This window comes from Loxodonta africana, chromosome 6, assembly GCF_030014295.1.
Source record: "Loxodonta africana isolate mLoxAfr1 chromosome 6, mLoxAfr1.hap2, whole genome shotgun sequence".
Lineage (NCBI taxonomy): Eukaryota > Metazoa > Chordata > Mammalia > Proboscidea > Elephantidae > Loxodonta > Loxodonta africana.
The window spans coordinates 108,015,718-108,041,836 of NC_087347.1; the positions used below are offsets into that span (position 1 = coordinate 108,015,718).

Below are 26,119 nucleotides of genomic sequence, written 5' to 3' on the forward strand. Positions count from 1 at the left end.
ATTGTTATTTTAAAATGCTTAGCTCTTTGATTCATCTAGAATTTATTTGGGTGTAAGGAGTCAAGTAGAGGTTCAACTTTATTTTTCCTCCAGATAGTTAATCAGTTACCCTAACATCGTTAGTTGGGTAATCACTATTTTCTTTACTGTTTTTAATTACCAACTTTTTGTATATTAAAACAGTGTGTATAAATGACTCTGTTTCTGGTGTCTATGCAGTTTAATTATTGGTATGTTCATTGATATTATTATAAAAATGGTTTATCTACTGTTACTTCAAAATACTTCTGAATAGCTGGCATATACAATTACTGCTCAGAAATCTTTTTCTGTTTCCTTTTAGGAGATTCCTAATGATATTTATGTTTTTATTTTCTTAAACAAATTTTAAGATCAGCTTGTACGGATGTAATAATATTGTTACTATTGGGATTATATTAATTTAGGGGAAATTTTTTTTAATACCTTTATAGTATTATTTTCCTGTTCAAGACCAATCTATATCTTTATTCAAGGACTCTTTTGGGTTGCTTTGTAGAATTTTGAAGATTCTTTATATAAATTCTATACAGTTTTGTGAAGTTTATCCTAAAATACTTTATTTTATGATCATTTTTTTAATTGGCCATTTCTCTTATGTTCTGTATGTATAATAAATCTATCAGTACCCTGGCTGCATAGTGGTTAAGAGCTATGGCTGCTGACCAGTAAAGGTAGCCAGTTCGAATCCACAAGGTGCTCCTTGGAAACACTATGAGGCAGTTGTACTCTGTCATTTAGGGTCACTATGAGTTAATCAACTTGACAGCAACAGGTTTGGTTTGGTTTATTAATGTTTGTTTGATTTTTTTAAGCTTTAAAAAAAAAAAAGCTTACTACCTATCTATTAGATTGTTTCTTTCAGTTCTTAGTTTTCATTAATTTCCTAAATTATACAATTTCAGTAGCCATATATAATGACACATTTACTTCCTCTGTTTTTTAAATTTTACATCTCACTTTTTCTCTTATCTAATTGTATTATATAGTATTTCAAAAAATATATTAAATAATTTTGTTGTTTTTTTATTTTAAGACAAAAGTTTATAGTGTTTCTCCAATTGTATTTAATGTATTAGTAAACATCCATCAATTCTTACTTTATAAGTCCTTTTATCAATAATTAATGTTGAATATCATCAACTGTGGAGCCCTCATGGCATGGTGGTTAAGAGCTTGGCTGCTAACCAAAAGGTCAGCAGTTCGAATCTACCAGCTACTCCTTGAAAATCCTATGAGGCAGCTCTTCCCTGTCCTACAAGGTCACTATAGCCAGAATCAACTCTATGACAGCGGGTTTGGTGTTTTTGGATCATCAAATGTATTTTGATTAACTTCAGCATTTAGCTTCATTTTTTTTCTCAACTGATTTATTAATATATTTCTATAAAGCAAACACCTTTTCACAAATATTTTAGTTAAGCCCCTGTAAAATGAGACAATATTTAAATATGTAATGACTCTTTGGCATATGCAATCTAATATTTTACATTTCCCTTTTATTTACCCCACTCATTTTGTGAAACATTGATATGTAGTCAGCCAGTAGCCAATATCTTTTGTTACATTTTTTATTCACTGTACACTTTTACATTGTATAATCCAGAAAAGAGGGTGATTAGAAGAAAAATGCAAACAATCTAGAAAGAAATAATTTGCAGTGAAAAGAATGTTTACATAGGCAACAATGACTATGGTTCACTATGCATTTCTCTGTTACTTTTGTAACATTCTGGCTAAACAATAATCTTTCTTTTCTTTCAAAGGTAATAAAGAAAACCTTATTTCTATCAATTCAGTCTGTGCATATGTTAGCTACCGAAACATTTAACAGCATGCAATTTTAATCATAATTCCCTATTCTTGACCAATATATTGTGTAAGATATTCTCTTATGAGAGGGTATGTCTGGTGTGAAGGGTTGAGAGACTGAGGTTGTAGATGTGACTAGAAGGACAACTTCTGCTAAAATAAAGCATTTTCCTAAATTAAGGGCTTAGAAAGGCACTGACACATAAAATGTATCCTGAAAGTTTGCTACTAAAAGTATTGCAATTAAACTTTTAATTAATCACAGACCTTTTTTTTTTTTTTAATGAAACAGGGCAATAACTTGAAACTAAAGAAAATATCAAGGCAGTAACACTGAGAGCACGTTAACAACCAGGGCAAGAACTATTCAAATGCTGTAGTGAAAACAAACTGTCAAACTATCAGCAAATAGATTTCTTGCTGATGGCAAGCAGTTTTTCTCTGACTGAAGACAGTAATGGCCACCCATTCTTACAGAGACTTAATTACAAAAATCAAATGCTTACTCTTTCTGCTTTCTTAAGGGAGATGCATCAACAAAGCATGGGTATGTGATGGAGATATTGATTGTGAAGATCAATCAGATGAAGATGACTGTGAGAGTTTCTTGTGTGGCCCACCCAAGTACCCTTGCGCAAATGACACTTCGGTGTGCCTGCAGCCAGAGAAACTCTGCAATGGAAGAAGGGATTGTCCTGATGGGTCTGATGAAGGCGATCTCTGTGGTAATGCATATTTCACTGCATTGACTTCTCCACGGAACTAGAACCCTTTACTCCACATGCTGACACTTACTTCAGTAGCGATCATTCCTCTCATTTGTTCCCCTTCAATATAACATTTGCCATTCAGGCCTATCTACATTTTTATGTATTGTAAATCTATACAAAAAGTTTTAAATGTAATTAGATATGTCTGAAAATAAATCAGAAAACACTAGTCTGCATCCAACTAATGTAACTATTGCATAAATATGCTCATTGTTTACATCTCTGGATAGTTATTTCTGTTCCCATGATTTAACTCATATTTTGTCAGTGAGTCATTCGTAACAGGGGAATCTTTTTTATTACTGATCTGTGAAGTGTAGTTGACTACTACCCTATGGCTTTTGACATTCTTTCTATTGATTATAATAGAAGCTGTTTTTTGGAAGAGGAAAGAGGAGACTGGATAATAAAACAAGTTGAATATTGCCCAGTTTTATGTCATCTTCCCCTCGGTTTTTTGGTCCTCATACTTTATCTTTCTTTAGTGCGCTTTATATAGTTAAAATGATGATTTCAATCTGATAGATTTTTGAGCTTTGAATTCACTTTTTGCTAGCCATCTCCTTATGCCAATGAGCACATATAAAAGAAAATTCCTTTTCTTCTCTGTGGGGAGATCAGAGATTTAGCAAGGACATTTAAAAAGTATGTTTTATAGGTAATACTGAAGGTGACATCAATAGAGTAACAAAGAAGAGCTAACAGAATGATAAGAACAATAATGAGATGTCTTGAGGTTAAGAGAAAATAGCTTTAGGAAATGATGTAACTGCCTGATTGAAACTAGGAAAAACAACTAAATTTAGTCTGAAGTTATAATGTTTTGTTATCAATTGAGTATTAATAGCATACTGAGCATTACAAAAAAGACCTGTTAATATTATTATTTTTCAATTTATACAATAAAATGTCTGTTCTTCCAAAGAGTCTATGGTTCTATAAAATAGCCTTGTAAGAGTACATGTAACAGTTTTCATTCAGTGATGCTAATTTTTAAGCAATCACAGTCAGACAAAAATAAATAAATAAAACTGAAAAAAATTACAAATAAAAGATGACAGACTTCATTTTTCTGTATTCACTTTCTTTTCTCCCAGCTTATTCTCCCTGATAGAGTAGTTGGTGGATGGAAATATCTCTTGCGTTAAAGCTGTGAGGTTTGCACGTGAAGGTTGAAAGAGCAATTTAAAAGAAACAATATATTAATACTCTTAAGACGGAACTGTATCGTTCTGGAGATAGTCTAAATTTTAACAGATGAGAAATCTATTCATTAATTACTTTAATTAAGTCACAAAGGCAGATGACTTTCGGAGTGGTAGTCTCTTCATAACTAAAATGGAGATGATCATATCTTTCAGATAATCGTGTTACTAATGATGTTTTTATTATAGGTATTGAAAGATATTAGTTCATTTTCACCTTTTCACACACTCTCAAGTTAAATGACATAAATAAAAGGCAAAGAAAAGAGTATACAACCACAAAAGAAAATGAGAAGAAAACACAGCTTTGTTTTCCTATCCTCCATTCTCCAAATTGGGAAAATAAAAGAGGAAAGAAGGGATTCCTTCTAAATTTATTTATTTTTTTTTAATCTACTTCAAAGGAGAAAAATACTTCTCATTTATCTAGCCACTATAGCCATAAGCTAAGGATCTTTGCTTATACGTTTCAAAGAACTACAGTGATTGGAAGTGGTTACAGGGGAGCTGGGTGTGGAAATACCAGGGAAAATAAAAAGACATTTTTATCTTGATTGCTGCACTGTGGCGTATTGAACTTATGAAGTCTGCTTCAGTTCACTCTTCATGAGGTGAAGCTGAAGGAGAGGAAGAACAACGCAAATTAAAAACAAATACTGGTCAAGTGATTTAATTGCCTTATATGGTTTCATGCAATGTATGTAAGGAAAAGGAGACCCCAAGAGGAAAGATAGAAGAAAACAAAAGACCATTAAAAGGATAGGAAAGAAAGAAGAGACCAAAATTAATGTCAGAAGAGACTCTGAAACTGGCTTTTGAATGTAGAGTATCTAAAGCAAAAGAAAGAAGAGATGAAGTAAAAGAGCTGAACAGAAGATTTCAAAGGGTGGCTCAAGAAGGCAAACTAAGGTATTATAATGAAATCTGCAAAGACCAGGAGTTAGAAAACCAAAAGAGAAGAACACATTTGACATTTCTCAAGCTGAAAGAACTGAAGAAAAAATTCAAGCACTGAGTTGTAATATTGAGGGATTCTGCGGGGAAAATATTGAACGAAGCAGAAAACATCAAGAGAAGATGGAAGGAATACACAGGGTCACTGTACCAAAAAGAACTGGTCAATGTTCAACCATTTCAGGAGGTAGTGTATGATCAAAAATGAAGGTACCAAAGGAAGAAGTTCAAGCTGCACTGAAGGCATTGGTGAAAACCAAGTCTCCAGGAATTGACAGAATACCAATTGAGATGTTTCAACAAAGATATGCATTGCTAAAAGTGCTTATTCGTTTATGTCAAGAAATTTGAAGACAGCTGCCTGGCCAACTGACTGAAGAAATCTATATTTGTGCCCATTCCAAAGAAAGGTGATTCAATCAAGTGCAGAAATTATCGAATAATATCAATTATATCACACTCAAGTTAAATTTTGCTGAAGATCATTCAAAAGCAGTTGCAGCAGTACATCAACAGGGAACTGCCAGAAGTTCAAATTGGATTCAGAAGAGGACAAGGAATGAGAGGTATCATTGCTGACATCAGAGGGATCTTGGCTGAAAGCAGAGAATACTGGAAAGGTGTTTTCCTGTGTTTTATGGACTATGCAAAGGCATTTGACTATGTGGATCATGATAAATTATGGATAACACTGTGAAGAATGGGAATCCTAGAACACTTAATTGTGCTCACAAAGGACCTATACATAGACCAGGAGATAGTCATTCAAACAGAACAAGGGGTTTAAAGTCAGGAAAGGTGAGCGTTAGGGTTGTATCCTTTCACCATATTTATTCAACCTGTATGCTAAGCAAATAATCTGAGAAACTGGATTATATGAAGAAGAACAGAGCATCAAGATTGGAGGGAGATTCATTCATTAACAACCTACAGCATTTGATATGGATTCAATATGGATTACACCTCAACATAAAGAAAACAAAAATCCTCACAACTGGACCAATAAGGCACATCATGATAAACAGAGAAAAGCTTGAAGTTGTCCAGGATTTCATTTTACTTGGATTACAGTCAATGCCCATGGGAGCTGTGGTCAGGAAATCAAATGGCTCATTGCATTGAGCAGTTCTGCTGCAAAAGATCTCTTTAAAGTGATGAAGAGCAAAGAAGTCACTTTGAGGGTTAAAGTATTTTTGCTTCATATGCATGAGAAAACTGGACAATCAATAAGGTAGACTGAAGAAGAAATGATGCCTTTATGGTGTTGAAGAAGAATATTGAATATACCATGGACTGACAGAAGAATGAACAAGTCTGTCTTGGAAGAAGTACAGCTGGAATGCTCCTTAGAAGCAAGGATAACAAGACTTCATCTCACTTACTTTGGACATGCTAACAGGCTGGACCTTTCCCTGGAGAAGGACATCATACTTGCTAAAGTAGAGGGTCAGCAAAAAAGAGGAAGACCCTCAACAAGACGGATTGACTCAGTGGCTGCAACAATGGGCTCAAGCATAGCAATGATTGTGAGGATGTCGTGGGACTGGGCAGTGTTTTGTTCTCTTGTACATAGTGTCATTGTGAGTCAAAACCTTGTGGTGAGCACCTAACGACAACAAAAATCTAATCTCCAAATCCTAATGAAAAGTCCGTTTTTCTAGGGGGGTTTTAAAATAGTGTAAAAGAGGAAGGAGATAGGAATTTGAGAAAGAAATGAGAAGAGACTTGAATCATTCAAGAAATGGTAACTGTTGACCTTACGGCAGTTAAGCGTTAAGGAAGAAATTTTAAGACACTAGCTATGCACACGTTAGGAACCCTGATGGAGTAGTGGTTAAAGTGCTTGATTACTAGCTGAAAAGTGGGCAGTTTGAAACCACCAGTGACTCCATGAGAGAAAGATGTAGCTGTCTGCTTCCACAAAGATTTTCAGCCTTGGAAACCCTGCGGGGGTCACTAGGAATTGGAATGGACTGCAAGGCAGTGGATATGCAAATATTGACATTAAATGTACATATTCAACTTTAGATTTCGAAATGCATTTATTTATCCTAAAATCTATGATTTTATTTCTACAAACAGTATCAGAAAGAGACACTTTCAATACTGAGAGAACAGTCATATTTGAAATAAGCTAAGAGCATTGTGAACTTTTTTATTCACCTGCTGGGCAGGATGACATTTCTTTATAGTAATTCTCTTGAAAAAGAACGTCAATTGAAGTAAAATGGGGTAAATACTTTGAAATGACTGCTGTTTTGAAACGGTTATGATTAAAGGAACCAAGAGATGAATCTATTATTTTTGTTCTAAAATAATACCAAATTGAACTAAATTCTTGAAGAAAATAGTTAACGTAATCATTTTCCTTTTCTTATTACTGTAACTTCTTTGATGGTGACACATAATATGGAGAATAACTGACCCAGATACAAGTTTAAAAACTGTAGAGTTTTTAAAGCCTTACATTTCAACCTGATTTTTGAACTGGATAAATTTCCATAGATGAAAGAACTATTGAAGGTACATAAGTAAATATTACTACAACTTACGAACTATTGGATAACAGTCTTCTTTAGCATGTCTCAGAAGACACACAATTAGACAATCTTTGAAAGCCACTCAAAAAGATTTTTAAAGCAAAGAAAGACTTAAAGATTTTTTTTGGCCTTTTTACTGTGTACTTCATAGCACATTGCATACCAGTGATCATGAAGATAGATGGCTCAGGAATTATACTAAAGGTCATCATGAGTCAGAGTGAACTTGAAGGCAACTAACAACAACAACAAAGTAGTATATACTAATAAGTAACGGGGTTGTTGCAAAGAAAAATAAAAGCTATCTGCTATTTTCTTCAAGGGCGCAAGTATGTCATTTTGAATTTTCTCCTAGTGAATAAGCCCTGGCACAATTTTGGGGGAGTTGTGCTTTTGGAGGAGCCTTGGTGGCAAAGCGGTTAAAGCGCTCAGCTCCTAACCAAAAAGCCAGTGGTTTTAACCCACCAGCCACTCTGAGGGAGAAAGATGTGGCAGTTTGCTTAAGTAAAGATTTACAGCTTTGGAAACCCTATGGAGCCGTTCTACTCTGTCCTATAGGGTCACTATGAGTCAAAATCAAGTTGACAGCAGTGGGTTTGGTGGTTTTGGGTGCTTTTGAACAACTACGCTTTTCATATTCAACATACATGTTTCACTCTTTACTCTTTGATAGCCCCTGTGCTAGCTGTAGCATGTATACTGGTAAAGAGAGCAAATGTTACTTACCTATGCTCTCCTGGAGCCTACCTTCTGGTGATGGAGTAGAATGATGAATATATATATACTGAAAGTGTAATATAAATTATGAGAAGTGTTATGAATGAAGGATCCCTTTCTGCATAAACCAATCTCATTATTCATGCAGTCAATACTAGGTGCTCTTTATTTCAGCCAAAATATCAGGTCATTTTTCTTTTTTAATATACTTTTTGTTATGTTTCCATGACCTCACTGAGTAAATCCGAATAACCAACATACAAGGTCTAATGACACAGTGGCTGCAACAATGGGCTCAAGCCTAACAATGATTGTGAAGATGGTGCAAGACTGGGCAGGGTTTCATTCTGTCATACATAGGGTCACTGTGAGCCAGAACTGACTCAGTGGCACCTAACAACACAAACTTACCCAATTTAAAACATAATTGGCTGCATCCAATAAAGGGCAAACAAATCAGTTCTCTATTATCACTGTAGATTATACTTTGGATATAGAAAAAATATATACACATTATGTATATATCCATGTATATAGTTGTTTATTTATAAGCACTGAAATAACTCCAATATTTAAATCATCGATGTGAACGCATAGCTTTTGGAAGACTGCTGTGCCTGGTAACTGCTAACTGCTAAAAAGCTCAGCATAATCTTTTCTTTCACAGTAGAAAGAGTGACCTCATTTTATCTCTATGGAGTAAAGCCAAGCATACTCCAAGGTTTAATAAAAATCTTCCATTCCTAACTTCTATTATAAACCGAAACAAATAAATAAATAAATGAACCCACTGCTGTGGAGTCAATTCCAAGTCATGGGGACCCTATCTGTGTAGATTAGAACTGCTCCATAGGAATTTCAAGGCTGTGACCTTACAGAAACAGATCACCAGGACTCTCTTCCTAGGCATCTCTGGGTGGTTCAGATCCACCAACCTTTCAGTTAGTATTTGAGCACTTAACCATAAGTGCTACCCAACACTTAACTCCTATTAGAGGAAATAATTCCTTAGACAAATATTTTTTCATCATCCCCACTTAACCCCTGGGAAGCATTGTTCCAAAGATAACTTCCTAATATTCATTTATAATATCTTGGCTCTAATTTAAGGCTTAGAGAAGTGAGCTCAGTGATCAGGGTTTAACTGAGGAAAATCATTGAGTATGACATGCAACCTCTTCTTTTATAGATGAATGTTCCCTGAACAACGGAGGCTGCAGCAACCAGTGCTCAGTTGTTCCTGGAGGTGGCATTGTATGTTCGTGCCCTGAAGGACTTCAACTTAAGACAGACAATAAAACCTGTGAGATCATGGATTACTGTAGCAGCCATCTCAAGTGCAGTCAAGTGTGTGAGCAGCACAAACACACAGTCAAGTGTTCGTGTTACGAAGGGTGGAAGCTGGACGTGGATGGTGAAAGTTGCACAAACGTTGGTAAGCAGATATGTTGAGTGTCTTGTTCTATTTAAGAATAGATCATCAAGAAAAAAAAAGTAATACAAAAGCACTTTCAGGAAATGTATGAAAGTATTCACCTGATTTTAGACAAGAGGTTTAACTATGATATGTCATTTTAGGCATACTCCAAAATCTTTTGGAGAGTAAAGATTGCAACAGTCCTTACCATCGCCATCCTTCAGGTTGCTGTCATCAGATTTTTTTTTTTCCCCCTTACACATGTTCTCATCAGCACACTTCTCCATGGTTTATTTTTGTATGCTATAAAGCATCTACTTTGTTTCTCTTTGCGTAATTTTTGGAACTCTCCAAAGTCTGGCCCTGCCCCCAGACTTCCAATCGTTATTTCCAATACTCTAGAAAATGCCTTGAACTGATTCAACCCATTTTCCACATTTTCTAACTGCTTAAAAAAAAAAAAAAAATTCTGCTGATTCTCTTAGGTGGTATTGGACAGTGGGAAAAACAAATAAGAGTTTTGTAGTCTGACAGATTTAAAGTCTAATCCTGCCTCTGGAATGAATTAGGTGTAAAACCCTAGACTGGTTACATAAAAATTCTTGAGCTTCAGTGTTCTCTTCTGTTAAACAGCGATGTCTATTATAACAATGTTTCCTTTTTAGCATGTTGTAGAGTAACGTGAAACACCTGTTACTGTGTCTCCCACTCATTAGGTGCTTAATGAATGATGACTTCCTATTGTCTTCTGCAGGTTCTTAGAGGTCCAGGGATAGAATTGAAGGAGTCTGTGAACTCTTTTGGGAAAATATCACACCGTTGTTTTCTTTAACCTCTAACTGAAACTTAGCATATCTTTCAATCATGAACACAGGCCACACACCACAGAAGCTATTAGCAACATGACTTTGTTTCCAATAGAATAATGCATTTATATCACATTAAATTTGTTGTAGATATCTCACAGCATCACTTACATTCATTGCCATTTCAAAAATGAGAGTCATTAGGCACAATGGTAGTCCTTGTTATCTAATCCATTAAGAAACACATATTTTACCACATCCAAGTGTTCTTTTTTTGTAACTGAATTTCAATGTATTTGATTTTTTTTTTTGTAAACTTATGTATACTGTTTCTTAACTTTTTTTTTTTTTTATGATGCTTTTGATAACTTCATGAGAAGTCATCCACTGGCTTCATCAGACTGCTAAGAGGCCCTACTTCCTAAACCTTTGTTCATTTTGTTTCTTCTACTTAGACTACACTTTTCCTTCTTCACCTCTAAATATTCTGTAAGACCTGCCTCAAATCTTTCTTCTGTCATGAGGTCTTCTTCCAAATATGCTTGTTCTGCCTTTATTTCTCCTTTTTTTTTTATGTCTAGATGTATGGTTCATGACAGTATGTGTTCATATTTTAATTTGCTGCTTTTATTCATATCTATCTGCTTCCTTTATTCCTTATCTCTCCAAGGAAATAATATGCATCATGAAGTCAGAAACCAAGTTTTAGATTTTCTTTTGTATTTTACATAATACCCAGTACAGTCTGGGAAAATTATGTGCAGTCAATGAGTAGTATATTTTTGCAGACAATATTAAATTATTATCATTATTAATTGCTTTTTGTTTTGCAGCTATTTGTGTGTGTGTGTGTGTGTGTGTTTCCTGGCTATTAAAATTTGAGTCTTAAAGACATAAATTCAGCAAATATGTGTTCCTTTTTTTCTTCTCCAAGAGCCTCACATACAGCAAACTGTCCTGAGAAGCTGAAAAAATTACCATTTGTTTTGATGATAACAGTCATTTTATTCATATACATGTTTGGAGTAGAGATACAACGGATCAAATTTTGACCTTATACGTATTTACAGTCATATTTTACATGAGAATTTGGCTTTATATCTGTTTTGTGAATACGGATGACAAAATGATTGACTTGTTTAGAGTGGTTTTATACTCCAGGAGAATTAAAAACAACTTATATTTGACATTGCAATAATTCAACATTAGAATAAATTCTTTACAATCCAACTTTTCCTGATTTTTTGGACTCATTTTATTTTCTCTAAGTTCATTCTTACCATCTTACTAGTTTAAAAAAAAGAAAAAAAGAACTTCCATAAATACTACTTCAATGATCTTTATTTTTTATTTAACATGTCTTATAAATCTCACTCTTCTTATATATCTCAACACTATTTTTTCAGTTACTTCCGTGTTTTCTCTTTAATTCATAATTTATTAATCACCTTTCTCCCTTTAAAATCTTTCTCTTTTTTAAACTCCCTCCTCTATGAATCATTTCTTCAGTTTAATTATGATAATGTTACTAATAACTACCGTTTATCAAAATCCCTCCCACTGCCGTCAAGTCGATTCTGACTCACAGCAACCCTATAGAACAGGGTAGAACTGCCCCGCAGAGTTTCCAAGGAGCGCCTGGCAGATTTGAACTGCTGACCTTTTGGTTAGCAGCTGTAGCACTTAACCACTACGCCACTAGGGTTTCCTACCATTTATCAAGCACCTAAAATTTGATAGGTAATTTATTTATTACTCACGAGAAACCAATTAGATATTACTAATGCTCTCATTTTATACTTACAGAAACTGAGACCCAGAAAGTTTACTTCACTTGCCCAGGACCTCCAGGCTAAGAGCTGTTAGAGCAACCTTTGAACTTCATTCCTCCTGATTCCAAGTCAGGAGCTTTCACGTGGCATCATCTGTGCTGTGTGCCCCATGCTCCCATGATGTCTTTGAACAGTCTTTATTTGATGAGCTCACTTCTGTTACCACTTGTACCCAAACTTTCTTGAAAGCTGATATTGAATCAAATTATTTTGTAATACCTAAATTGAAACACATATAAATTACTTAGCATATGCTTGTTGAATGCAAAAACTTTCTCTGTTTTATGTGGTTGGTACCTGCCTTAGTTACTTAGTTCTGCCATAACAAAAAATACCACAAGTAGGTGTCTTTAAAGAACAGAAATGTATTCTCTGACAGTTCTAGAGATTCAAAGTTCAAATTAGCATCTCAGCAATGTTGATGCTTCTGTGGGACCCCCTCCTAGCTTCTGGTGGCTGCCAGCAATCCTTGGTGTTCCTTTGCTGCTTATAGATGCATCTGCCTCTGTTATCACATGGCATCTCCCCCTGTGTGTCTGTCTCTCTATGTCTCTATCCCCTGTTGAAGATACCAATCCAAAGAGATTAGGTTTAGGAATCACCCTACTCTGATATGACTTTATTAACATAACAAAAGACAAACCCTGTTTCCAAACAGGATCGCATTCACATGAGCAAGGTTTAGGGTTTCAACATATATTTTTGGAGGATACAGTTCAATCCATAATAGATCCTTTTCCTTCTCTTCAATTAATCTTATATTTATTGCCTCTGTTCCTTTTTTCCTCTCTTTCTCTCACTCACTCACTCGTCTTTTGATCATCACACACAGAAGGTTCAGTTTATTACATTCCTCACTTCCTGGCATAGCATTATCACTCTCCCACTGCTATCGAGTTAATTCCAACATATAGTGACCCTATAGGATAGAGTAAAACTGCTCTATAGGGTTTCCAAGGAGCAGATGGTGGATTTGAACTGCCAACCTTTTGCTTAGTATTTGAACATTTAACCACTCTGCCACCAAGGCTCTAGTATTATGTATAAAATCCTTGTCTCCTTCTTTCTCTCCCCTCACTTCCTCCCTTGCTCTCTCTTACTTTCTTTACTTTTATCCCTAGAGCCCACTCCTCTTCCTCACCTCTGGTTCCAGAAGAAACCATTCTAATGCTTTTATGTATGTCTTTTGACATGTACCCTTTATTTTAATATATATGCATTTCTGTTTTATATATATATATATATCTTTAACTCATATAAATGGGATTGTCATTAATGTTTTAGTCTGCTACTTGCTTTTTTTCACTCAACATTATGTTGTTATGATCTGTGCTATGTGTACAACTGATCTTTTGCAACTCACCAGTATACAGTAACACATGGTATGCACACATTATGTTTGCCTATGCAGTCTACTATGTAAGTCCACTCAGGTTGCCTCCAATTCTCTGCACACTTAAGGCTGCCATGGGCATACATTTACCTGTGTTCTTAAATATCTGCATGAAAATATTTTTGGTACCAAAATTAATAATCATAGAATGTGCCTATAATTATTAGAAGTCCTTGGATGACACAAATAGTTAAACACTTGACTACTAGCTGAAAGATTGGCTATTCAAACCCACCCAGAAGTGCCTCGGAAGACAGCCCTGGCAATCTGCCTCCTAAAGCCTTGAAAAACCTGTGGAGCAATTCTACTCTGCACACATATGGTCACTAAAAGTCAAAATCAACTCCATGGCAACTAACAATGACAACATATTTATTATAACTAAGTAGAACCAGTAGCTCTTCAGAATGGTTCGACACCTTACATGTGCACCAGCAGTATGCTTCCCACGTTCCCACATCCTTACCAACTCTTATAATTATTCAACTTTCTCATGTTTTTCTTTTTTTTTTTACTATATCTATCTGTCTATATATATAGATAGGAGTACAGTAATATATCATTGTTTGACATTTTTTCTGATTTCTAATGAATTTGACCATCTCTCCATATGATTGCTAGCCTTTTGTGTCCATGTATTTTCTTTGACACTTTCTCCATTAAGATTGCTGCCTTTTCTTATTGATCATAGGGATTAATTGTACGGACTAAGGTTTAGGCTTTGCAAATATCTTCTCCCATTCAGTCACTGATTTACTCATCTCATTCAAGGTGACTTGGTTGAACAATCTTTTTTGCTTCCCATACTCCTTGCTTTGCTTTTGTCCTTTGCTTTCCATGATCATTATTATCCACCCACACTTAATATCTTTGGGGCTAAATATTCATTTATTTATTTTTTATAATTAATCATCTATTCATCTATATAATCACAAATATTTACTAAATACAATCTTAGTAAAAGTTGCTAGGCTATGTCCTGAAAATGCAAAGATTTTTTGCTAAATTCCTTACATCTTTCTCTGTTTCTCTCTCTATATCTATTTTTCTCTCTCTCTCTCTTTCTTCATTTTCTATCTCTCTGTCTTTCTCTGACTCACCCTCTGTCTCTTTCTTTCTCTCTCACATACATACCATATTCAGATTCCTACTACCAATTAATGAGAAAAGCAAAACAAAACAAAACAAAGCCTGTTGCTGTCAAGTTGATTCTGACTCATAGCCACCCTATGGAGCTGCCTCATAGGGTTTCCAAGGAGAGGCCGGTGGGTTCAAACTGCCAACCTTTTGGCTAGCAGCCAAGCTCTTAACCACTGCTCCACCAGGGCTGCATTCTTTTTAATGAAAAGAATATATGAGTTAAACAAAACAAACCAAAAAAAAAAAAAAAAAACACAGGGAATATAAAGCAGAGCTTTTGAGAAAAAATTTCCACAGATTTTCAGGAAAGTAATTAAGAGGAGAAGGAGCGCTGGTGGGGCAATGGCTAAGTACTCAGCTGCTAACCAGAAGGTTGGAGAATTGAATTCACCTGCTACTCCATGAGAGAAAAGAACTGGTCATTTGTCCCTGTAAATATTACAGCCTAAGAAACCTTTTGGGGCAGTTCTACTCTGTCCTATAGTGTTGCTATGAGTCTGAATCAACTTGACAGCCTACAACAAAAATTGAGAGATGCAGAAAAATTGGGGTTCAAGAAAAATTGATGGACTGTGAATGACAGAGTCTTATAAATTCCTAAGTTTGAATAATACTTGAAAGCCCATCCTGTCATCCATTCCATAGATTCTATCAGCTCCTTCTTCGTGTACATCACACTTCAGTAATATTTAAGTATCATTCATTCCCAATATTGCTATAGCTGAGTGAATGGAGAAAAAGAGGTAATAATATTTATTGAGCCAGAGACACGACAGGCCATTTACCACTTCATAAGTTTCTACTGTATAAGGAAATGTATCTGATGATGAAGGCAGAGAAATTCAAATAAATCCTTAAATATAAGAGCAGTAAAATCTTTGAAATAGCAGGAAAGAAAGGACTGTAACTGTAATATCACTTTTTGTTTGATGATATTATATATATGATAAAGAATCAGGAGTTACTCATATAGAATTGCTAGTTGTATAATTATAATAACAATTTACACTGAGAGAACGATAGAGGACCTCCTTTTCTAAGGCAAGCCATCTACTGCTTTATATTCTGTCCCATAAAAGTCATTATGGGAACCTGTCACAAGATTAGAAGAATATCAAAGAAAGGAGAATTATAAATAGAAAACCATAGTCTTCTGAGTGTCTTCAAAAAGATACTTGTGGACGTACTATATTTAAAAAACGTAATATTCGTTACTATAAAAATGTAAATTATATCCCTTTTTGTTTTGTACATATTCTATCTCTCATAATATGCTAAAGCAGAAAAATTCAAGCCACTTCTATATTAAGAGCATGCTGTGTTGGTTTGGATTGCTAAATTAAATCATTAATGAGACAAGAGTTAGTATAATGGAAAAATTGTTAGAAGACTGTAAAAATGTATGGCTACCTCACCTTTTACTAATATTCATTCTAAATGAAGTTTGCCCCAAAAGAATTTAATATAGTTATGTCAACAATGGAGACAAACCAGAAAATTATTCATTGTGTTTTATCTCCAAATATTTTACACAGGTTTATTATTATTATTAAATTAAAAAACACTGTAGAATTTGGAATTCTAATATCCAGGTTTTATGATTCTCTACCAGTTTATGATATGATGTATTTGATTTGTCATTCCTTTTTACTCTCTCAAAGGGGAAATAATAATTTAAAAAGATGGAAGAAGTCTTAAAAGTGGAGACATTTGGATAAGTTATCTAGATTCAGAGTGGAAATGTGAAAGAATTTGAAAATTTACACTTTTATCTTTGATAAACTGGTTTATCATAGTCAAACATTATCAAATAAGTATTTATCAAACAGCTGTTTTCTGAACACGACCTGACTATAGTTAATAAACAGCAACAACAACAAAAGAATTGAAAAGCCTTTTAGCAGTTCTATTTTAATTTTTTATTAAAATAGTTGATGTAAAGGTGTGTATGGACATGTCTGTCTGTCTGCATTGCACTTGCAGACAGGCTGTGCCTCCAACTTCCAGGCAGCCATCAGAATGCTAGGAATGAGGCAGGTTGATCCACTGGTGTCAATCTTCTCATGGGTGCTACATTCATCTGTGATTGAGCAGGACGCACAAGACACTTGCACGGTGTTGGCAAAGTGAAAGTCATTATTATTATTTACAGAAAGCAAACAGCAAGCAATAAAAATAGATTCTCCAAAGGAGAACTGCTTACGCTTGTCCATATCACCCATTCCATTCTGATGTCACTGGGCACGCACACTGTGGTTCAGGTTAGATACTGTGTTCAGGGGTGGATTATCCAACAGGCAAGGTAAACATTGTGCTTACCTTGCTTATCAGATCATCTGTAGTTAAAAATTTCACATGAGTTTGACCACAAAAATGATATGCTTACCTTGCCTAATGTATAATCTGCCCACGGCTGTGTTCATGTCACTGTTCAAGTCAGATGGCAGGTGCTGTCCTCAAGTCACTGCTGCCTCTGGCTACCACCACACTTGTGCAGTTCAGGAGCCCTCTGCTCTGCTGTTGGGCCTCGCTGGCCTCTGCTACCGGTCCCCGCCATGCTACCTGGGGCTGTCCAGGCTCTCTTGCCGCCATGATGGGGAGGGGGCAGCATGTAGCCCCTGCATGGGCCATACTCAGGCCTCTTTGCCCTGCACAAGCACTATAGCTCTCTTAGCTTTGCAGGCAAGCCTCCTGCCCTGCTGTAGGGAAACATATACACAGGATTCTCTGAGGCAACCCCAGCATGGGGCACACTCAGGCCTGTGCCCTGCATGGGCAAGTGTTACAGCTCTTTTAGCTCTACTGGCAAGCCTCCTGCCCAAAGGAGCTCTGCTCTCTCTAGATGGCCACAGCAGCTGTCTCACTTCATGGCCCAGCAAAACCACCAGTGCCATCTCTTGCCGTCTTCAGTGTTACAGTTTTCTCTTCTTGGTCTATGAGGTACTGAGGGTAGGGATATGGAGTCCTCTTCAGTCCAAAGGACTGCTCCACTCCACACTCTTCTTGATGTTAGTGAGCTTCCCCTGAACCTCTGTGTGATTGGCCCTTGTGTAAGGAAAACCCCTGTCAGTTTCAAGGCATGGCCCTCCCACCAGGGCCACTAACTGACCAATCCCCTTGGTGAACTGCAAGTCACTCAATTTGCATAGTAAACTGACCAATCCCTTGCAAGGTTGTAGCCCAGCTATTCATTTTGGGAGTTAGACCCTGACCAAGGCTATATAAAAACAATTCACTGTACCACAAGGCCATTTGTTCAGACAAAAAGCTTGTTTTTAATCATTTTTCATCTTACCATGAAATTTAAAAAATATGTATTTGTAAACTCTGTGGAAAAAATGTATTCACAATCCATATTTGAAAAAAATTGATATTTCGTTATTCGTTATTGAACTCAGTTTCTAAAAGTAATGAACATCCTGTGCCACCTTTTTGTCTATCTCTACATACTTCCTGAAAATTCTCCATTACCAAACCAAAACCAAAACCAAACCCACTGCCGTGGAGTCAGCCCAACTCATAACGACCCTGTAGCGACCCTATAGGACAGAGTAGAACTGCCCCATAGAGTTTCCAAGGAGCGCCTAGTGGATCTGAACTGCTGACCTCTTGGTTAGCAGCCGTAGCACTTAACCACTACACCACCAGGGTTTCCTCTCCATTACCGTCCATATATTACTAACTTTTTATAATGGTGTATTTTTCCATATAAAGTATTTTAATTTTTCTATTTGAATTTTTTTATTCTTATTGAAAATTTCAAGTGGAGAGTCAATATTGTAACCCAGGACAATATTCTGATTAGTCATTTCTTTCTTTGTCACTGTATAATTTCACTTCTGTCACTTAGCAAATTCTCATGCATATGTAGATAAGCTTGGCCCTCTTGTGTTGTACCAGTCTATTTGAGTCCCCTAAACAAATAACACCGCATTTTATAAAAGATCTTGTTCATAGAAGATATTGATAAGAATGCAAGATATAAAATCAGGCATTATAAATTTTGATATCGGAATTTGGCTGTCTCACTTGCTTATTCCTGTTCCAAACATCTTTTCTCTTTCACAGTTCATTTTAAATTTTGGGGTCAGCCAATAAGGACCAAGCAAAAGACTGTTGAGATTTCTGTGGGGATTATAATTGTTGTAGATATATTTATTTTATCTATACAGAATTCAAAAAACAAACCAAACCCACTGCCATCGAGTTGATTCCGACTCATAGCAAATATGAGTTGGAATCATAGAATAAAAAACTCATAGAATATTTTCCCTTTTATCTGTATTTTTTTATTCCTTCAAAAACTGTGTAATTTAAAACATTTTATACATTCTATTTTACATTATTCCTTGATACCCTTTTAGATCTTTTTGCCATTTTGAGTTTTTTTTTTTTTCAATTGCACCCTCCAAATTGTTCTCATTGATATATGATATAAATATGTTAAAATTCTAGCTAAAAACTTTTCCAAATTCTAGCAGTTTGTAGGTTGCTTTTTTCAGCATCTATTGGGGGATAATCTGATTTTTTTAAATCTCAAATCTGTTATTGATATAAATAGTATTATTAGTTTTTATAATGTAATCAAGTTTTGCCTCTTTATGGGGGCACTCTTCTTATGCTAACAAATTGTCTGTATGTTGCTATATTTTTCTAATACTACTTGAGAATTTTTCACCCTAAATTCTTATATGTGAAACTGATCAAAAATTTCACTTCCTTGCAATTTTTTTTCCAGTTTTTGGAGGTTATAATAACCTTGTAAAAGGTGCTGAGGATGATTTCCTCTTTTCTATTAATTAGATCTCATCACTCCTTTCTCAGTTTGTTGTACTACAGTGGCTTGCATGTTGCTGTAATGCTGGAAGTGATGCCATCAGTATTTCAAATAACAGCAGGGTCACCCATGGTAGATAGGTTTCAGATGCATCACTGGAGGTGCTCACTCGTTTATGCCAAGAAATTTGGAAGACAGCTACCTGGCCGATCTACTGATAGAGATTCATATTTGTGCCCATTCCAAAGAAAGGTGATCCAACAGAAGGTGGAAATTATTGTACAATATCATTAATATCACACACAAGTAAAACTTTGTTGAAGATCATTCAAAAGAGATTGTAGCAGTACATCAACAGGAAACTGCCAGAAATTCAAGTTGTGTTCAGAAGAGGACTTAAAATGAGGGATACCATTGCTGATGACAGATAGATCTTGGCTGAAAGCAGACAATACCAGGAAGACGTGTACCTGTGTTTTATTGACTACCCAAAGGCATTTGACTGTGTGAATCATAACAAATTATGTATAATATTATGAAGAATGGAAATTCCAGAACTCTTAATCGTGCTCATGAGGAACCTGTACATAGACTAAGAGGCAGTCATTAGAACAGAACAAGGGCATACTGTATGATTTAAAGTCTGGATGGGTGTGAGTCCAGGTTGTATCTTTTCACCACACTAATTCAATCTGTATGCTGAGCAAATAACCCAAGAAGCTGGACTATATTAAGAACAGGGCATCAGATTTGAAGGAAAACTTACTAACAACCTGTGATATGCAGATGACACATCCTTGCTTGCTGAAAGTGAAGAGGACTTGAAACACTTACTGATGAAGATCAAAGACCACAGCCTTCAGTATGGATTACACCTCAACATAAAGAACACAAAAATCATCAAACTGGACCAATAAGCAACATCATGATAAATGGAGAAAAATTGGAGTTGTGAAGGATTTCATTTTACTTGGATCCACAATCAACATTCATGGAAGCAGTGGTCAAGAAATCGAATGACATATTGCATTGTGCAAATTTGCTGCAAAAGACCCATTTAAGTGTTAAAAAAGCAAAGATGTCACTTTGAGGACTAAGGTGTGCCTGACCCAAGCCATGGTATTTTCAAACACCTCATATCCATGTGAAAGTTGAACAATGAGTAAGGAAGATGGAAGAAAAATGGACATCTTTGAATTACAGTGTTGGCAAAGAACATTGAATGGGCTTCCGGAAGAATGAACAAATCTGTCTTGGAAGATATACAGCCAGAATAATCCTTAGAAGTGAGGATGATGAGGCTTTATCTCACATACTGTGGACATGCTATTTGGAGGGACCAGTCCCTGGAGAAGGACATCACATTTGGTAAATTAGAGCATCAGCAAAAAAGAGGAAGGTCCTTAATGAGATGGATTGACACAGTGGCTGCAACAATGGGCTCAAACTTAGCAATGATTGTGAGAATGGCACATGACCAGACAGTGTTTTCATTCTGTTGTACATAGGGTCGCTATGAGTGAGAACCGACTGGACAGCACCTAACAACAGCAACTTTTATTACATCAGTTAATATGACATAAAAAGGACCTGTTCCTTGAAAGTTGAGGAGTTATGCTGTCTAAAATTGCACTTCTCAAACTATCTGTGGTAGGTGATGAGTTGTTCCTCCCCATCTGTTAAGGAACAATAAACCAAAAAAAAAAAAAAAAAACTAAACCCAGTGCCGTCGAGCCGATTCTGACTCATAGTGATCCTATAGGACAGAGTAGAACTGTCCCATAGAATTTCCAAGGAGCACCTGGTGGATTTGAACTGCCGACCCTTTGGTTAGCATCTGTAGCACTTAACTACTACGCCACCAGGGTTTCCTAAGGAACAACGGTTGTTATAAAATAAATAATTATTGGAAAAATGATTATGCACTTGGAAGTTGTGACAATGTTGCACTGCTATAAGAATTTCTGACTACTTTCAATCTTTGCACAGATCTCATTATGGACTTGTTACAAGTGGTTTGTGGACTGACATATCAGTCTGAGTCTTGTGGTTTTTTTTTTTTTTAATTTGATAGGAGAGTATAATGTTACTACTGAATCAATGCTTATGATAGTTATAAATCTGTTCAGATTTAACAATTTTTGGTAACCCATATTTCCCTAGATAAGGGATTATCTTAACTATTTTCAAATGCAATCAATATAGAAATGTTCATCTTATTCTATTTTTGAAATATTTTCTATATTCATAATTATTTTCCTATTTTCATTCTTCTTGTTCATTTGTTCAATCCAGCTATCAATCTATTGATCCATCTATTAATGTATCAATCATATTGATCAGTCATCTATCTTATCAATTCTGTAATAGATTTATTTTATTAAAATGAAAAAAATAAATAAACTTGTTGCTGTCGAGTTGATTCCAACTCTTAGCAACCCTGTAGGACAAAGTAGAATTGCCCCATCGGTTTTCCAAGGCAGTAAATCTTTAAGGAAGCAAACTGCCACATCTTTCTCTCGTGGAGCAGCTGGTGGGTTCAAATTGCTGAACTTTCACATTAATCACTGTGCCACCAGGGCTCCTATATACATATATATATTTCATACATATATAGGAAATAACAAAAATATGATGGCTTTGAGTTTTCTTGAGAATCTCTTTTTTTCTGTAGGTGCATTTGTTCTTTTTAATTTTGGGGGGTTTATTTTTTTTAAAAATTTGAGTTGAAATAGTCCACTTTTTAAAATTTTTATTGTGCCTTAAGTGAAAGTTTACAAATCAAGTTAGTTTCTCATACAAAAATTTATGTACACCTTGCTGTATACTCCTAGTTGCTCTCCTGTAATGAGACAGCGCTCTCCTCCTCTCCTTCCTCTATGTCCGTGCCCATTCAGCCAGCTCCTGTCCTCCTCTGCCTTCTCATCTCCCCTCCAAACAGGAGCTGCCCACATAACCTCATGTGTCTACTTGATCCAAGAAGCTCACTCCTCACCAGTATCATTTTCTACCTTATAGTCCAGTCCAAGCCCTGTCCGAAGAGTTGGGTTTGGGAATGGTTCCTGTTTTGGGCTAACGGAAGGTCTGGGAACCATGACCTCTGGGGTCATTCTAGTCTCAGTTGGACCCCACTAATTTTTTAAAAGAGCTTTTTTTTTTTTCCCAACTAGCACAAATATACAGCAGAAAAAAAAAAAAAAAAGAAAGAAAAAGAAAAGGCATGAAATTGTTAGCATGCTGTATTTTCTTTTTTTTATGTAGAAGGCAATGTTTCCAGAGTTGAGAACTGTTATACTGATTAGTTCAAATGAGGCAAAAGCATGCAATTCAATGTGAACCTGGACTGTTAGCAGTGAACTAAAAGTGGTATTTGTACTTGTCTTTACACTTAATAAGCTTTCACGCTTATAACCAGACATTTTTTTTTTTTTTTTAAATAGCATCAGGATTGAGATACAGTTCAAATTCCTAAAATCCACCTTTTTAAAGTGTACAATTCAGGTGTTTTTTTTTTTTTTTTTAAATTCAGAGTACTGCATTTATCTAAGTTTAGAAGTTTTAATCACCCATAAAGAAACCTTATACTCATTAGCAGTTGCTCTCCATCACTACAAACCCCAGGCCCTGGAAACCACTAAAGTATTTTCTACATTGATATGTTTGCCTATTCTGGAGAACTCATATAAATGAAACCATACGATCTGTGGTCTTTTGTGACTGACTCCTTTCGTTTAGTGCAATGTTTTCAAGGGTCAATCATGTTATAGCATGTGTCAGGGCTTCATTTCATCATATGGCTGAATAATATGTCATAGTATGGTCTAACCAGTTTTTTAAAAATATTATTATATTATGTTTTCAGTGAGAGTTTACACAGCAAATTACATTCCCATTTAACAATTTCTATGCAAATTGTTTAGTGAAAATGGTTACATTTTTCACAATGTGTTAACATTCTCATTGTTTTTGTTCTAGTTATTCCGTTTCCAGTATTCTAGTTTCCCTGTCTGCCTTGTCTTCATCCTTGCTTTGGAGTAAATGTTGATTGGTCTCATATAGACGATTTTTTAAAGGAGCACGGTATTCACAGATGATATTCTTTATTTTATAAGCCAATATGTCACTTAGCTGCAAGGTGACCTCTGGTAGTAGTTTCAGTTCAAAGTTTAAATGGCATCTCAGGATGATTGTCTTGGGGGTCGTCTAGTCTCATCCTGTCCAGTAAGCCTGAACTTTTTAGGAATTTGAGTTCTGTGGTATGTTTTTCTTCCATTCTGTGAGGATGCATGCATCGTGGCCCTGATCAGAACATTTTGCGCAGTGGTAGCCAGGCACCATCTAGTTCTTTGGTCTCAGGGTACATGAGACCATGCTTGTGTAGACTATTAGTTCTGTAGATGAGTTTCATCTCCGAGTCTTTGATTTCCTTCTCTTTTGCTCTGGTCAAGTAGAGACCAACAATTGTATCTTAGAAGGCTGCTCTCAAGCTTTTAAGACCTCAGACAGTACTCACCAAACGAGGATGTAGAACATAGACTTTAGGAGCTGTATTATGCCAGCTGACTGAGTTGTCCCATGAGAATATGGTCCTAAGCCTTCAAACCCAGTTAACAATTTCTGCCAAGTTTTTGGTTCAGTCTAGGAATTATCAGTTACTGTGTCAACTATGTGCTTTATGAATATATATGCATGTATACACATACATGTATGTACATATGCATAGAGATACACCTAAACATGCACACATACATACACACATATACCTACCTATCATAGGGTCGCTATGAGTCGGAACCGACTTGACAGCACCTAAAGACAACATACCTACCTATACACACATGACTATGCATACATGACTACTTATATAACTACACATTTTTTTTTTTGCTTATTGTGAAAAATTTTATGTTATAGCATTTACAAAAAATGTCCCAAGTATTTGTGAACTTATTAGTGACATCATTTACCTGGGTCATGCTGTGCACACTTTACCCACAGATAAACCACATTTTGTTTATCCATTCATCATTTGATGGATATTTGGATTGTTTCCACTTTTTGATTATTATGAATAATGCAGCTGTGAATATTCATGTACAAGTTTTTATGTGGATATATATCTTCATCTCTCTTGACTATATCTGGGACTGGAATTGCTCAGTAAATTGTAACTCTATGTTTACCAGTTTAAGGAACTGGCAAACTATTTTCCAAAATGGCTGCATCATTTTACAATCCCATCAGGAATATAAGAGGATTCCAGTTTCTCCATATCACTGCCAACGGTTATAATCATCTATCTTTTTGATTATATCCATCTTAAGGAGTATGAAATGGTATCTCGTTGTGCTTTTGATTTTCATTTTCCTTATGACTAATGCTGTTGAGCAACTTTTCATGTGTTTATTGGCTATTTTCATATCTTTGTGGGGGAAATACCGATTCAGATCCTTTGCCCATTTTTTAAATTTGGTTATTTGTCTTATTAATTAGTTGTAATAGTTTTTATAGTCTGGATAAAAGTCCTTTGTTGGTTATGTGTTTTGAAAATATTTTCTCCTACTCTGTGGGTTTTCTTTTCACTTGATGATGCTCTTTGAAGCACAAAAGTTCTATTTTGATGAAGTCCAATTGATCTATTTTTGCCATTGTTACTTATGCTTTTGGTATCATAGATAAGAAAACAGATCAAAGGTCACAAAGATATATTCTTACAGATTCTAACAGATGTATAGTTTTAGTTCTTACATGGAAGTTTCTGATTTATTTTGAGTTAATACTTGTACATGGTGTGAGGTAGGTATCAACTGCAGTCTTTTGCAGTCGGAAATTCTGTACCCTAACAGAATTTCTTGAAAATACATTTTTTTTTTTGTAAAATTGTCTTGGTACCTTTGTCAAAAGCCATTTGACCATAAATATAAGGATTTATTTCTAAATTTTAATTTATTTTTCTACGTTGTAGTTATGAGGTGCCTTCGAGTTGGTTCCTACTTATAGCGACCCTATGTACAACAGAATGAAACACTCCCTCGTCCTGCATGAACCTCACAATCATTGTTATGCTTGAGCCAATTGTTGCAGCCACTGTGTCAATCCACCTCATTGGGGGTCTTTCTCTTTTTTGCTGACCCTTACATTACCGAGCATGATGTCCTTCTCCAGGGACTTGTCCCTCCTGAGAACATTTCAGAAGTATGTGAGACAGTCTCGCCATCTTTCCTTCTAAGGAACATTCTGGCTGTACTTTTACCAAGAGAGATTTGTTCGTTCTTTTGGCAGTCCATGGTATATTCAATATCCTTCTCCCACACCACAATTCAAAGGCATCAATTCTTCTTCAGTCTTTCTTATTCATTGTCCAGGTTTTGCATGCATATGAAGCGATTGAAAACATCATGGCTTGGGTCAGGGCCACCTTAGCCTTCCAGGTGACACATTTGCTTTTTAACACTTTAAAGAGGTCTTTTGCAGTGGTTTTGCCCCACGCAATACGTAGTTTGATTTCTTGACTCCTGCTACCATAGGTGTTGATTGTGAATCCAAGTACTACAAAATCCTTGACAACTTCAGTCTTTTCTCTGTATCATGACGTTGCTTATTGGGCCAGTTGTGAGGATTTTTGCTTCCTTATGTTGAGATGCAATCCATACTGAAGGTTGTGGTTTTTGATTTTTCATCAGTAGGTGCTTCAAGTCCTCTTCACTTTCAGCAAGC

General features: G+C 35.7%; 1 protein-coding gene across 1 annotated transcript in view; it reads left to right on the forward strand.

Moving 5' to 3' along the window:
* LRP1B (LDL receptor related protein 1B) overlaps positions 1 to 26,119 on the forward strand; it is a 1,749,164-nt gene that overhangs the window by 1,023,982 nt on the left and 699,063 nt on the right. The window contains exons 21-22 of the mRNA XM_064287257.1: positions 2,376 to 2,576; positions 9,227 to 9,472. Coding sequence (XP_064143327.1) covers positions 2,376 to 2,576; positions 9,227 to 9,472 — 447 coding nt within the window. The remainder of the gene's footprint in view (positions 1 to 2,375; positions 2,577 to 9,226; positions 9,473 to 26,119) is intronic.